The 14,177-nt window shown below is 37.0% G+C and overlaps 1 protein-coding gene across 1 annotated transcript in view; it reads left to right on the forward strand.

The window, feature by feature from the left end:
* TPO (thyroid peroxidase) overlaps positions 1-14,177 on the forward strand; it is a 44,815-nt gene that overhangs the window by 15,231 nt on the left and 15,407 nt on the right. Inside the window, exons 5-7 of the mRNA XM_077176315.1 lie at positions 4,476-4,605; positions 7,245-7,451; positions 12,819-13,334. Coding sequence (XP_077032430.1) covers positions 4,476-4,605; positions 7,245-7,451; positions 12,819-13,334 — 853 coding nt within the window. The remainder of the gene's footprint in view (positions 1-4,475; positions 4,606-7,244; positions 7,452-12,818; positions 13,335-14,177) is intronic.

Raw genomic sequence — 14,177 nt, forward strand, 5'->3', positions numbered from 1 at the left:
TTTATATTTAGGGAGGACCGATTTAGTACATGCCTTCTTCTACATAAAAATAAAACTTAATTCTAACTCAGCATTTATTTTTGATTGAATTGGATAAAATTATATAAAGAAGGAAAACAGTACTACTCCCCAAGGAGAAATATTTTTGTATTTTCCCACAATTCTAACAGTTAGAAGGGACGAATCAAAAAGTTCTAGGTGTCATTCCTAATTTTACATATCTGTTTTTATATGTTTAGTGGCTATTTTTTATAACTAGTATCTACTTGTTGCCGAATCTATTTGGCAATTGCTTCCTGCAAAACCCCACATAACAGATGTGCTCGTCTTTTCAGAACCCTCCAATGCAATGAGTGTAAAACTGAGAATAAGGGCCCTTTTAAGTACAAGGGTAAACAATATTTCTACTCAGCAGCCTCTGGATACATAGACCTAAGGTCACAAACTGAAAGTTGGACTGTAAGTCTACAGGTGAAGCACTACAGAGATGAAAATGGAAGGCCTTCATCATTGTACAGGTTAAGGCACTCTGCAATGTGTTGAATAAAGAGCAGTACAATTCTGCAGTTTTATTATTCAGTGAGTCTGGTTTTATGAGATGAATCTGTTTTGCTACATCGCAAGTCATTTGCAAGGAACATGCCTGATAGACTCTTTGCTGAAAGGACACAATGTGATATGCATCAGTGTTATAAATCTAACTATGTGGATATCCATAATTTCCCCCAGGCATGTTCAGAGTTGCTTGGAGTCTGAACTAGCAGCTAGTACAATATTTTCATTGACATCTCCATCAGGGCTTGAATACATTGGCCAAGATTTGTGCAGCTGAACACAGACACATGGATGAAGCTCTTAATTTACAGGGTGGCTGTTTAGTCTTTCTCCCTAGTGATGGAGTGAAGCACTCTGCTATAGGTAAAGGTTTTTTACCTTTACCTATAGCAGAGTGCTTCACTCCATCCTTTTTCTCTCCAGTGACTGACAATACTAGGAGGTGTACAGGCATTTCAGTCTGATATCTAAAGCTGGGTAGGGTAAATATGATTCATTGAGTCTGGTCTGTAGTCACTCTGTTCTACTGTGTATATTTTTATGCCTGTACCACATAAACCCACCGCTCATATTTGGTAGTATTTTAGACTCTCTGATCTAAATGTAAAAGGTGTAAAGTGACAAAAAACCCTTCAAAAACAAAGGAGTCGAAACCAGTGAATCAGATCTTAACTGAGTCTAAAATTTTGTGAGCCCCTTGAAATACCTCTAGTTCTACTGAAATACATCAGCCTAAAAAGCCCATAACACTGTAATGTAAATAACATATTCTGTGACGTAAGCCAGCTTTGAGGACTTCAGACATTAAATGAAATACGAGTCTGTGCTTTTACTTGCTTTACAGCTTCCACTTCCAGGCAGAAAATACATCAAGACCTGTGTTGCATTTGCACTTTTGTTCACTCTGTTTGAATCTATAGCTGTACTATAGATCAGGAAACTCTGCATTTCATGAGTGAAATTTAGAAATGAAATTTTTAGTTTAGAAGGGAGCAAGGAAGTGCTTTACAGATGTTCTGCTACATCAGTTTGTATGTTTGGGAAAAATCAGATCAATTGCAAAGGATGTTTTCCTTAGCACTGAGATTGCTTTGTTTTAGTGTGCTCTTCCTAGAACAAAGGTGTAGTAGAATAGTATAAACATGACCTCCTATGGACAATATCAACATAAAATCAGGCATTCCTAGCAGAGATATTATCCTCTTTTACTAGTAAGAGATATTAACAGATTTCAGTTTCCTTTCTGCCTGAACAAGCAAAATAAAATTGCATTATTTTAAAATGAAGAAAAAGGAACAAAAGAAAAATCCAAAGAGGTTTTTTGTTGGTTTTTTTCCCATTTATTAATCCCAACAAGCTAGCATTGATCTAGGTATTTTTTAGTGTCCACTACAATGAAAGGAATTCAAAGGGTGAAGGAACTACAGGTACTAAAGGAAGGGACTCTCACAGTGTAATTAGCTTCACCTCATCAGAGCTTTCAGAGTTATATGTCTACTGCAAGGCTGCATCTTTGGCTGTTCCTGGTAGTGAGAAACAGAATGGAATGACAGGATGGCACCCAGAAACTGTCTGTCCTTCTGGCTTGATGGACATGACTACCTTACTTTTTGTACACCTAATATTTGGGGCATCTGGGAGGAATTTTATCTGCAGCATTTCTATTTCATTGTTAACCATTCTCTCAGAAAAGGACCTGATGCTCACTCTGGAGGTGCAGTACCAGCAGTTAGAAGTGTCAGTATGGCTCACCTAGTGGAAAGAATGAGCAATCCTGACTGACTCCATTGACTTCCAGAAGAAGGAATCGAGATCTTTCCTTTAGGTTAGCTACTTCACCTCAATGGAAACTCAGTGTTCAATTAGTAGCAGGCTTATTCTCCAGAAGTGTCCCATGTTTCTAGAAGTTACATGCATGATAGCTCAGCAAAACCTAAAACATCACAAACTCCAATTATTAAGTTGCCATATGGCATTGATTCAATCTACTTGAAACTAGGCAGAACATTAAAATAAGATTCAAAAGATAAAAATCTGGATAGCAAATGGCAGCTTAACACTCCAGGCTGCTTCTCACGCAGCCAAAACAAAATCCAAATGGTACAATTCCAGTATTTCACAAGCAAATGAAAACTCCCACCTTCCATAAACAGAATATATAGTAATCAAATTCGGGTACTTTATAAAGCTGTATGGTAGCAAAATCTCATTATTTCAGCTGCCTTTGTAACTCAAGCAAGATTCCAAGACATTAACATGTTTAATGCAATAATAAAAAGGCATGTGAGAGGGGTTTTACTAACATTCCAGTGATCTGCTAAAATACAAAAGCAATCAGGAGAAAAATTACCAGTTAAGCAGTTACATTAACATTTCATTATTTTTAATTGAGTAAAATAGCACTACACTATGTGCAGTATTTTATGCAATTTCAATAAAGGCAAATCAAGTGTAACTAATTTGAATGCTTTATTAAAGCATACTTCAACCTTCAAGTGTGAATTATTGTGGATAATTAAGTGTATTACAGCACCATATAGCTTGGCAAACTGAGTCTCCTCAGTGTGCTGGAGATCAATGAAATATTAATATAATTCTTTAGCATCCTGATAGATATGTAAATGTATGTTTTAACACTATATATTTCTACCGACATTCCAGAAATATTTCTGGTTCTTTGTGGCTTACTTTACAACTTTAGTCAACTTGAATGCATTGCAAAAAATTATTTCTTCCTTTTAGTGTTGACATATATTTAACAATTATGAAATACATTGAACAGGACAAGTTGAAAAATAACCAAAAAAAAATCCTAAAATTTCTAATACTCATGATAGAGGGAAAATAAATTGGGTCAAACCCAAGACTCACTGACTATGCTAATAAATAGTATAGGTCAGAAATCATTTGCTGATCCTGAAATTAAATATGACCTGATACTTGCCACCCTCTCATGTTTACACGTTGGACTACACTTATTTACTCCCCTTCCCCCTTCCACGTAGGCTGGCTTTGGGGTGACAAACTGGTATGCAATGATGCCAAGATGTGCTCAGGCAGGTGACATTCAGAGAAAAGCAAGTTCTTGTGAGGAAAAATTACACTGCAGTTAGTGCTGACAACTTAGCAGCACAGTTCAGTGCCTGGGCTTGTGCAGGATCCCAAAGATGGACCCAAGAAATTGGTATAGCTTCAACCAGAGGCAGCATTGCCACTGGATTCAGCTCCCATCTCTTCAGCCCTGGCTCCTTTGGTCTAGCTAAATGATTTCTTCTCTATGACTAGTGTCCAATTTTCATTTAAGTTTTCTTCACCTTCACACTGAAGGGTTTCTTCATATTTCCCCAAGTTTTTATTTTCTCTCTGTTGCTCTAACACATCTTTTTAAAGAACATTTTTGTTGCTCTTAAACATCTTTTTAGAGATGCTAGGAAAGGCACTTGAGAGTATATCTGACTTATGGGGAACGATGACACTATCAGGAACTCACCTTCACAGCAAGTATTTAACAAATGTCAGAAGGTAAACAATTTAGGTTATAAACACGAGTAAAATAGTAATAATTCATTAGCAATTTAGATTTTCATTATTTTCTTTTTGAGTAAAATAATATTGGCACACATGAAGACAAGTATTTTACGCAGTTTCAAAGATTGCTACATGAACATCTTATTATAATGGCATATTGCTCTGTGACTGATGATTTTTTAATATTATTTTATTTTTATGATCCGGTCTTATATTTGGAACATTTATATTATATAAATATAAATATAATATTATATAATATAAATATTATATATATGTATGTATGTATGTATGTATGTATGTATATATGTCTATATGTATTTTATTTATTCAGAGGTTCTGCTGCTGCTATTGCTTTTGGGAGAGTTTTAATTTTGTTTTTCTTTTCATAGGGAACATCCTAGATGGGGGGCATCCAACACAGCTTTGGCTAGGTGGCTTCCAGCAGCCTATGAAGATGGCCTCAGCCAGCCTCGAGGATGGGATCCCAGTATCCGATACAATGGATTCCAGCTCCCCTCGGTGAGGAAGGGCACCTCCAGATCACTTCAAACACACACACTGGGCCATTATCACACCTGCACCACACACCTCCATTTGCATCAGTAAAGGAAGTATCTGTATAAAATTCTTCAAAAGTGTCTGTGGATCTTGGTTAAGAAGCCAGTGGCTTTGCTAAAGCATAAGTTCAGCCCCATGGTGAGAGATTCCCTGCCCCTGGCTGGGGTGAGCCCATAGCGCAGTGCAGGGGGCACTGACTTTCCTGAGGGGCAGCCCAGTACTCCAAAGAGCTGTAAGGGAGAGAGGCAGGACAGGAGCCAGCCAAATGCCTGGCCTGGCAGGCACCAGGCAGCCAGCAGACACAGGGTCATTACTCAGGTAGAGAAAAGGTGCACAGTGGACCTAATTCTGACCTTCCCGTGATGAAATTGCAGATACAAGGGAGGCCTACAACGATGCATGCTGCCATGGCAAGAGGCAATGGTCACAAGTTTTTCCAGAGAAAACTTTGTTTTGAAACAAGAAATTAAATTTGTTGTGAGCACAACAAATGTTGGAAAAGGTTTTTGTTGGAATATGGATTCCAGCCTAGAGAACTTCTGGCATATCTGCCATGGGAAATACCCAAGATCTGTCTTCATGGGGCTCTTAATAACCTAATACCTGCTTTCAATTTAAAATTGCACCTTGTGGTCTCCAGAATTTCCTTCCAGCTTAGATTTTCCAGTGATTTTATGATTCTTTGTTTTAATAATTCCCTTTATTCAGGGAAGAAGGGGAAAAAGGTTGGATGTTAACTAAACAGATATAAAGCACAGGGACATGCTAGCATGTGTGTAGGTGTGTGCATGTATGCCATTCCTCATAGGCTAGCAAGCCTTAACTGAACAAGTATTGCTGTCAAATCATGACTTCATTTGTTAGCTTGTCAAACTTACTGATCTTAGAAAGTATTGCAATATTTATGGATTATAGCACCTCACATACTTTAAAAATAGCAGACCTGCCATAGAGAGAAGTTTGAAAAAAGAGCATTTGCACTGAGGACTGGGAGAAAAATTCCCTAGTGCAGCGTGCAATGATTTGGGCTGGATTTACAATTGGTGATTTGTCATCATTGCTTTGAAACCTGACTTTTAATGAACTCAAAGTCTTGTTATTTTAACCATTGTATGTTTAATAAGGATAATCAGGAGAATTTAGTGTTAATGTCACCTACAACTCATGTTATTAATTAAATAACATTGTCTCTAAGTTGCACAATTTAGCACTCAGAGATGAAAACCTGACATTTACACAGGCAAATTTCCAGTAGATAGTACAAACTGCCTTTTTCTAGATTCATTAGGGTAAATGCTTGCAAAGCAAAACTCTCTTAAAAAAAGATTATATTACTGTACCAAATCTGATAATCAACATCTGACCATCAGCAAGGTTCTCTGCTTTGTTTTGGAGCAAAATAGGTAAAACTATTGTCATAACTGTTTTTTCTTTTTTTTGTACTTTTAGCTATCTGATTATATTCTTTCAAAAGTAACATGAAAATATTGTGAAAGTGATGGATAAGTGTGAGGATTACTATAAAGCAAAACAGTGATAAGAAAATTTTACGAATTTCAAGAAAATATTTGTGGCCACCAAAGCTATTAAAATACTGATCTAAAAATTTGGATTCCTGATGAGCTGTAGGTAGCTTGCTCTCGACTATTTCAGTAAAAATCCTGATGTTCCTAAGAAGTCCCATGTTGCCTGTTGTCCTTACCAATTCCATTTAACTGAACCTGCCTTATGCATTCATTATATAGCCCTTATATTTATTACAGGCTCTGTCAGTCGATTTTATGTGCTGCCTTTCAGTTGCTTGACTTTCAAGGCAGCTGCTATTTGCCAGGGAATATTTTGCAGCATGAGGGAGGAATCTGTGAACAATGATACCCTTAACATCTCCACAAACTGAGTGCTGACTTTGCCCTTATGGTTTTTCTTAGTTATTAATACAGGCTGGACACGTAGCATAGATGTCTCTATGTGCTCCTCCTCAGAGCATCTGTATCTCTGTGCATCTTGCACAGAACTGCATCAGAAATATTTTTTTGGCTTCTCCTCGCCTGGGAAAAGGAAGCTGAACTTTCTGCTACCATGTGTTTGCAACCTACCTCATGTCCCGGGCTGCATAAGCTCTTTCATTTACATGGAGCCACTCAAACTTTCTGAGTATCAACAGTGATTTGAGATTTTCCAGCAAATCCTTTTGTTTAAGGAGGAGAAAACAGAATAAATAGAAAGAAAACCTTTGGACTGTCAAAAACAAATGTGTGGTTTTCAAAATTGTCTGAAAAGGAACAGATCAAAGATACACTCCTCACTGTCAAACGTATAGAAAAACTCAGCTGAAATGTCCTTGAAACTGCTTGTGACACCTTGGTGTCAGCTCCTAAACAGAAATAAGAACCTGGTAGAAGCTGGATTTTATATTGTTGTTGGATTCTTTTTTTTTGTTTTAGTTTGGTTTCAGTCAAACTATTAGAAGCACTCTACAACATAAAGTTGGGGAAGGGGAAGATAGATTTTATCATTGTCCTCTCTACTTTGTAGTGTTCTATCACTTTGTGAGAAGTAAAAACTGTTTAACGCTCAAGGTAAATTGGTTCTCTTCTCAGGTTCGTGAAGTGACAAGAAAAATTATTCATGCACCTAATGAGGCAGTTACTGAAGACAGCCTGTATTCTGATATCATCATGGTATGGGGACAGTACATAGACCATGACATTGCATTCACACCTCAGAGCACAAGTAGAACTACCTTCCTAAGCGGGATGGAGTGCCAGATGACTTGTGAAAAACAAAATCCATGTTTTCCAATAAAGGTAAGATTATAACTTAAATTCTTCAAGAGAAATTCCAGGCTCTAAACAGGTGAGTAAAGCCAAGAAACATTAGAATAGACAATGATAGAAAAATAGAAAACAATACAACTATTATATGAAACAGGTAGACATTTAATTTTTTGATTTAAGGTTTATGCTGCAGAGACCTTACTGGTCTCTCCTAATGTTATTGTTCTCATGCTTTGAGGTTTTGAGTTCCATTTGGGAATATAGCAAAGTAGTCATTTACATTTTCAGTCAGATTAAATGAAAGGATCTTAACATTACTCATTGAGAGCAAAGATACTTCTCCCAGTTAATGCAAACTTTCAAAGAGAGCTACCTTTTCAATGTATGTATAAAAATGATCTCCAGGGAGCTGCTGAAACCTACATACATCACATCTTTGCTTTGAGCAGATGGAGAACATGAGTTCAAAGCTTGTTAGAGGGCTAGGAGAAACATAAATAGGTATAAATTTAGGATACTGTAATTTTGATCACTTAATTTAAAAGTATAGTCCTTCTTTCACTCAAAAAATTGAGTAGCAAAGTAAAACCATGTTTTTGTTTCTCAAAGCACAGCCTGTCCAACTCAGGCTACAGGAAAGCCCCATGCTCATCACAGCCCTTGGCAATGTTCAAGTGAGAGCAACCTAAATTGCTTTACTTTCTATTGGAGCTTGATTATTGACCAGCTTCTCTATGTACTGCCATGTAGGGCTTCTATCAGAATAGAAAACCTTTTTTGCCTCAGCAAGCTGTAGTTGATAAACATTCCACAGTCTCCTTTTGCTTTAAGTGCCTCATTCCTCTTTCATTAAATGTAGAGGAAAATATTTGGGTAACTGTAAAGAGAACCAAATCAGGTTGTGTTAAAAGGTGGCCTGTCTTCCATATGGTGGGAGAATTTAAAATACAGGGAAGGTTAAGTGAAATTAATAAATAACTAGAATTTGACCACAGGCAAGTAAATCTAGTCCCTCTCACCCTGGAGATAAAGACTTTTGAAAGTCGCAAACATATCTTGAGAGCATTCAAAAAGAAAAGAGGTTTCTTAAAGAACCCCATTCTTTCAGGTAGTGAGCAATAGAGAGCACTGAGTAACCTGAATCAGCCACAGCAGCTCTAATTACTAAAAGTATGCCATAGTTCTGACAAAAATCTCTAGTTTACTGTGTTTTAAATTTCCATCTGGGACATGATTATTTTTTTCTGTTTATGTTTTTAAGTAATAGTCTTAGAAATATTCCCATTCCTAAAGTCTTACCAAGAGAGGCTAGGGTGGACATCCACTCCCCGACCAGCAGTGCTTTTTATGATGTGAAGATGGATCCATCTGAAACATACACCATAATATATGTTTATAAAACATATATTAAATATAAAACTCCCTGTTTTAAAGTCTGTTTTCTGTAGCTATAAAACTGCAAAAGTCTTCAAAAGCCATTTGTGTTTACAATAAATTCTTTGAAATAGCATGACTAGTATTGATTTTTAAGTGCAAAACCCCCACATTTTTTATTACTACATGGATTTTTCGATTGAGAGGAGACTCATACTGTTTCCCATAACTTGAATGAAATGTGGATCACAGGGACCACAGTAGTCTAATTACTGAACCCTGACTAATTCAAGTCTCGAAATCCCATCTACTTTAAAAAGGAGACAACATAAGGGATTTTTTAAAAAGGCTCCAAGGCTAACATTATTCATATGGTAGAGGCATTCAGTGCAGAGGGATAAAAGGTGCACAGATTGTTATGGCATAGACTTGCAAATGGATCCTTCAGTGCTCTAAACAAGGCACAGACTTTGGATTTCTGTCTTAGAGCTGTGACGAGGTTCAGAGAGCATGTTTCAAGGATGCTCTTGAAGACAAAACATGTTCACATGTACTAAATCTATCACTGAATATTTAATGTGTAGCTAAATATAGCACTGGATGCTCCTGCTACTCAGCAGTGTAGCCCAGTAGGAGGATGGCTCAAGGCTACCTTCGATGTAGCCACAATTGGCCATGGCAGGGGACATACAAAGAAATTCAGTCACAACCCTGAAAGGATTAGATACATTTCCAAACTTGTGACCCCTTTACATGGTTAATTTTTCAACTTCATTTTGTTATAACCTGTTATTCACAGCTTTGATGGACAGATACAAAGATGGTTGTTCTTTTGCTTTTATATGTTCAGAAAAAGAAAGGGCTGTTGCAGTACATGCAGTAAATAGTGTGACCAGAAGGGCTAATTTTTGAACACTGAAACAAAATGCTATTGCCCACTAGAACTACTCTTCTTTCAGAATTATTAACTAAATAAATCTCCACATAGTAAATATTTGGAAAACTGCCACAGTCTGTTTTATACATTAATTTTGCGTATGAAGAAAATATGGCTGGTTTCCAATGGCAGTGAAATCAATAGCATATTATACAGCAGTGTAGACACAGAAGCTGCAGTTTGCACTCTTGCTGTTCCTACAAAAGCAGCACCCAAGGGAGAATCCACCCACAGAAAAGGACAACTGTGCCTGCAGTTGCACATCGTCTCTGGGGATTTCAGCAGGGAGAGGAGGCTCCTGACTGCACAGGTTAGGGATTCTGCCTAGAAAATATTCAGTCAGTGCAACTCAATGAAGGATCAAAAGCTGCAATAGTGCATTGATATTAATAAGAAGTGCAGGTAAATGATTCATAGGTTCTCAGGAACAATTGTGATTTTCTGTTCTGGATATTTTTATAATAAATGCTATAGAATTTCTCTCAGAAATTCTCACATAGAGCCTGAACATTCTTTTTGCTGTACATTTACAGGGTCCTCTAATGGGAAAAAAAAACCCCAAACCCACTAGCTTTAGCTTACACTTCTTTTATAACAGCCTGAGATGCAGAACAGGGTTGTAGAGAAAACTTGTCATTCCTCAGATTATTATTTCAGGTTAGGTCTGAGACATAAAGAAGCATTAAAAAGACTTTCATAAGAGAGCTACTGACTTTATTCAGTATTAATTAAGCTGCTGCTGCTAAGATAGACACGACGCATACAGTTAGCATGATGCAATCCAGAAAAGCTTACAGTTTTACCTGAGTAAAAAAAGGTGGAAAAGAAATAGAGTCACAGAAAATTGAGGTGATTTGAAAAAGGTGACATGTAACATGACAGGTTACTGTCTCAGGTACAAATAGATCAGTCATCTGCACTCAACAACCAGCAGAGTTCCTGCCTTCTTCTTCTGTTTCAGAAGCAGCAGCTTGCTGTCAGATGAGATCATGGACTCTTCTTCAAGCACTAATATTTTCCTTTTTTTTAAACTTTCAGAGACCATAAGCTAGGTTTTCTTTTAAATCTACAGTAAAAAAACCATTTACAAGGTCATTTCCCACAGGATGAATTCACAATAAGCAAGATTTTTCTTTAACTGAAATAACAGTTTAGAGATTGCAGTACACTTAAACAATTATTACCTTTCATTTTCCTTCACATAGAAGAATTTCACCATAACTAGGTTTGACCATGCATATATAATAACCATTTAAATTAACATGCAGCTATACAGGAAAACTATTGTGACCAATCAAGGTTCTGTTGCAATTTTTTCCCTCTAGAATTATACACAAAAAAGAATCACATTAATTTCAGTAATTAGTTTTGAAAATAAATGTTACTCAGTACCCATTTCAGCAGAAAAGGGTCTCCTTTTTCACTCAGATTATTTTTAATGTCTCTAAATAATAATAGAAGGAACCTCTATTTTATACATTCAGCTGTTGGCTGCAAACTACTAATCCTATGAAAAGGAAAAGGAACAGCATAATGCATCTCTGCCAGTCCCTTAATGTTCATTACTGCTGGTTTTTCTCCACTGGGACCAAAACAGATTGAATTGAAATTGCAGAGGCAGTTAACTAAAGATTATCCAGTATGAACTTTATTCAGTGTTTATATGTTTTGCTGTGAGCCTTGCTGTTTAACAGCATAAAGGCATCTCCTACATTCTTTTCTCAGTGATATCTGAATTCTTCCTGGAATATCTCCTGATGACTAGAAGCAGGACACACTCAAACACATACAGGGCTGTGGCTGTCAAGTTCAGATATTTGTATTATGAGATGAGCTGCCTGCTTACATTACCAGCTGAACAGAAAAAGAAGCCACACTAATAGCAAAAGACATAATAACAAATGCTAAATCGAAAACACAAGACAGAGAAATTACTGATTTCAAAAATCAGTAAAAAAAATTACTTGTTTTCTTCAAACATAACCTACCTTGATTTGCTAAAACCTAGGCAATGAAGAAATAATGGTAGAATTTCTTTACCAAACAAAATTAAACCATTTCCTAATGTAAATGATTTGTTGTTATCAATCTCTACTGACATGAGCTCTCAGTAGTAAGAAGGTTTTACTTGGTATAACAAGTGAGGTAATGTTAATATATAAAGTTAATTAATTTCACTCCAAATTTGCTTTGTTACTGTTAACCCCAATTTAATGACTGTTCTATCTTTGCAGACTGATCTCTGCATTATTAGAAAAATGAAGAAGAAATTACATCATATATGCAGCATTCACTGTCTTCTGCCAAAGAGTTCTGAAAAATGAAAAGCAAGCAGATAGAATACAAATTAGGGTTAGCTCAGGTGTCTGTACAAAACATTTTTTTTCTTAGTCAGATTTTTGAACCTCATTATGTGACCTCAGTGTCTCAACTGTGTGGGGTTCAAATCAATAAAGGACTGGGCAATCTTTCATTTAGCCAAGTCTATGTGCAGCCTTTGCTTTTTATAAAGATGGTCAGAATTCAGTAATTGTAAGACAACTGTTGCAGCAAAATAATGCAGCAGAAGACTTGTGGGGGACTGGTAGAAAGCAGAATGAATATTTACGTCTGTCCTTTTTAGTTAGGAAGCTGGATTAGAATTCAGCATTGAACCAAAGCTTTTACAGAGTGCTGCTGCAGACACTGAAACTCCTCATGATGTTTTGATGCATACAGGTAAACCTGCTGTTTCAGTTGTTCTTCAGTAGAACAGAATTTGACCAGCTGTTCATGTCTTCACTCTGATACATTTTATGATGAATTTTCATTGTAAAGCCAGACTGATTTAGATGTAGATGTATTACATCAATAGCTTGTGATAGAGTAAATATTTCGGGGTTTATTTGTCTCTGCTTAAAAAAGATTCATCTTTTTCCTTCAGTCTAAAGAAAAACAATCTATACATATTTAGAATATGTCACTCCAGTAGATGAGGTCTGAGCAATGAAAAACTGAGAGAGAGAAGGTAAATATTTAGACAAGACTCAATTCAGCATCCACAGCTGTTCTCCTCACCTCAGAAAATACCCTTGTTTTGTATGCAGGTAACCACCAACGATACATTATCTGCAGGGATGGATTGCCTGCCCTTCTACCGCTCATCTCCCGCATGCGGCACTGGTGATCATTCTGTTCTCTTTGGAAATATATCTGTGCTAAATACAAGACAACAGATCAATGGCTTAACTTCTTTCCTTGATGCCTCTACAGTCTATGGCAGTACCCCTGCTGTTGAAAACAAACTGAGGAATTTAACAAGCAAAGAAGGACTTCTTAGAGTAAACTTAAAGTATTATGATAACCATCGGGAATACCTGCCTTTTACAGACCAGATCCCATCCCCTTGTGCACAGGACTCAAGTGCAAGTGGAGGTGAGAGGGTGGAATGTTTTCTGGCTGGAGACAGCCGCTCCAGCGAGGTGACATCCCTGGCTGCCATGCACACGCTGTGGCTGCGGGAGCACAACCGCCTGGCCCGAGCCCTCAAACGCATCAATGGCCACTGGAGCGCGGAGACCGTCTACCAAGAGACACGCAAAATTGTTGGTGCTCTGCATCAGGTGGGCTGCTTGCTTGCTTATCTACACACTGCAGTAAATATCTCACAACAGAGCTCACAAAGCTTCAAACATGCTTCTCTGAGGGCTTTTTGAGATCACGTTACCTTTTCTTTCCCACCTATTTCGGTGCTTCAAATATGGCATGTTTAAAGTTGGTTTTGCTTTCCACTTTCTAAATGCAATGTCCTGGTGCTTAGTCTGTCTAGGCACTTTAGTGCTCTGATTTTCATGGCAGTTAATACATATTTATGCAGGCAACTCCAATGTCTGTTTTGTCTATAAAAGAGGCTTTTTCAGATGCTTTTTTTTTTGCCTTTTTTTTGGTAAGGGAAATTATTTAAAAGTAATGTATGTCTCTGTATTTATATAATACACAAAATATTTACTTTCTTGCAGGTGTATCATAAATAATAAATCCTCCATGTAAAAATGCCAGTGAAGTTCTCAATGAAGTAGTAGTGCACAAACATCAGGGGCTACTGTTGACAGGAGATAGCAGGAGAAATAAGAGTGGGAAAATACAGAAGAGTCCATAAGAATGTTTATATTGGACATGTTTTCTGACTCTTACAGTGTATTTTGTTTTCAGTACCAAAGGAGACTCTTTTGAAGATAAACTGGGGAAGGATGCAATAAAACTTCACTTTTCTGATAAAAAATTTTTCCTTTCTTCTGCCACAATTTTTAGACAGTGGAATAGAATATGAAGCATTTTCCTTTAAGAAACCACCCACATTTTCCAATGCATTGTTACTTGCACTCAAAGCCATATAGCTTCAGACAAGTAACACACTTTACTGTATTTAGTCAGGTCTTTTGAAATGTTTGGCTTTTTGTTTGCTT

Source organism: Agelaius phoeniceus, chromosome 3, assembly GCF_051311805.1.
Source record: "Agelaius phoeniceus isolate bAgePho1 chromosome 3, bAgePho1.hap1, whole genome shotgun sequence".
NCBI lineage: Eukaryota > Metazoa > Chordata > Aves > Passeriformes > Icteridae > Agelaius > Agelaius phoeniceus.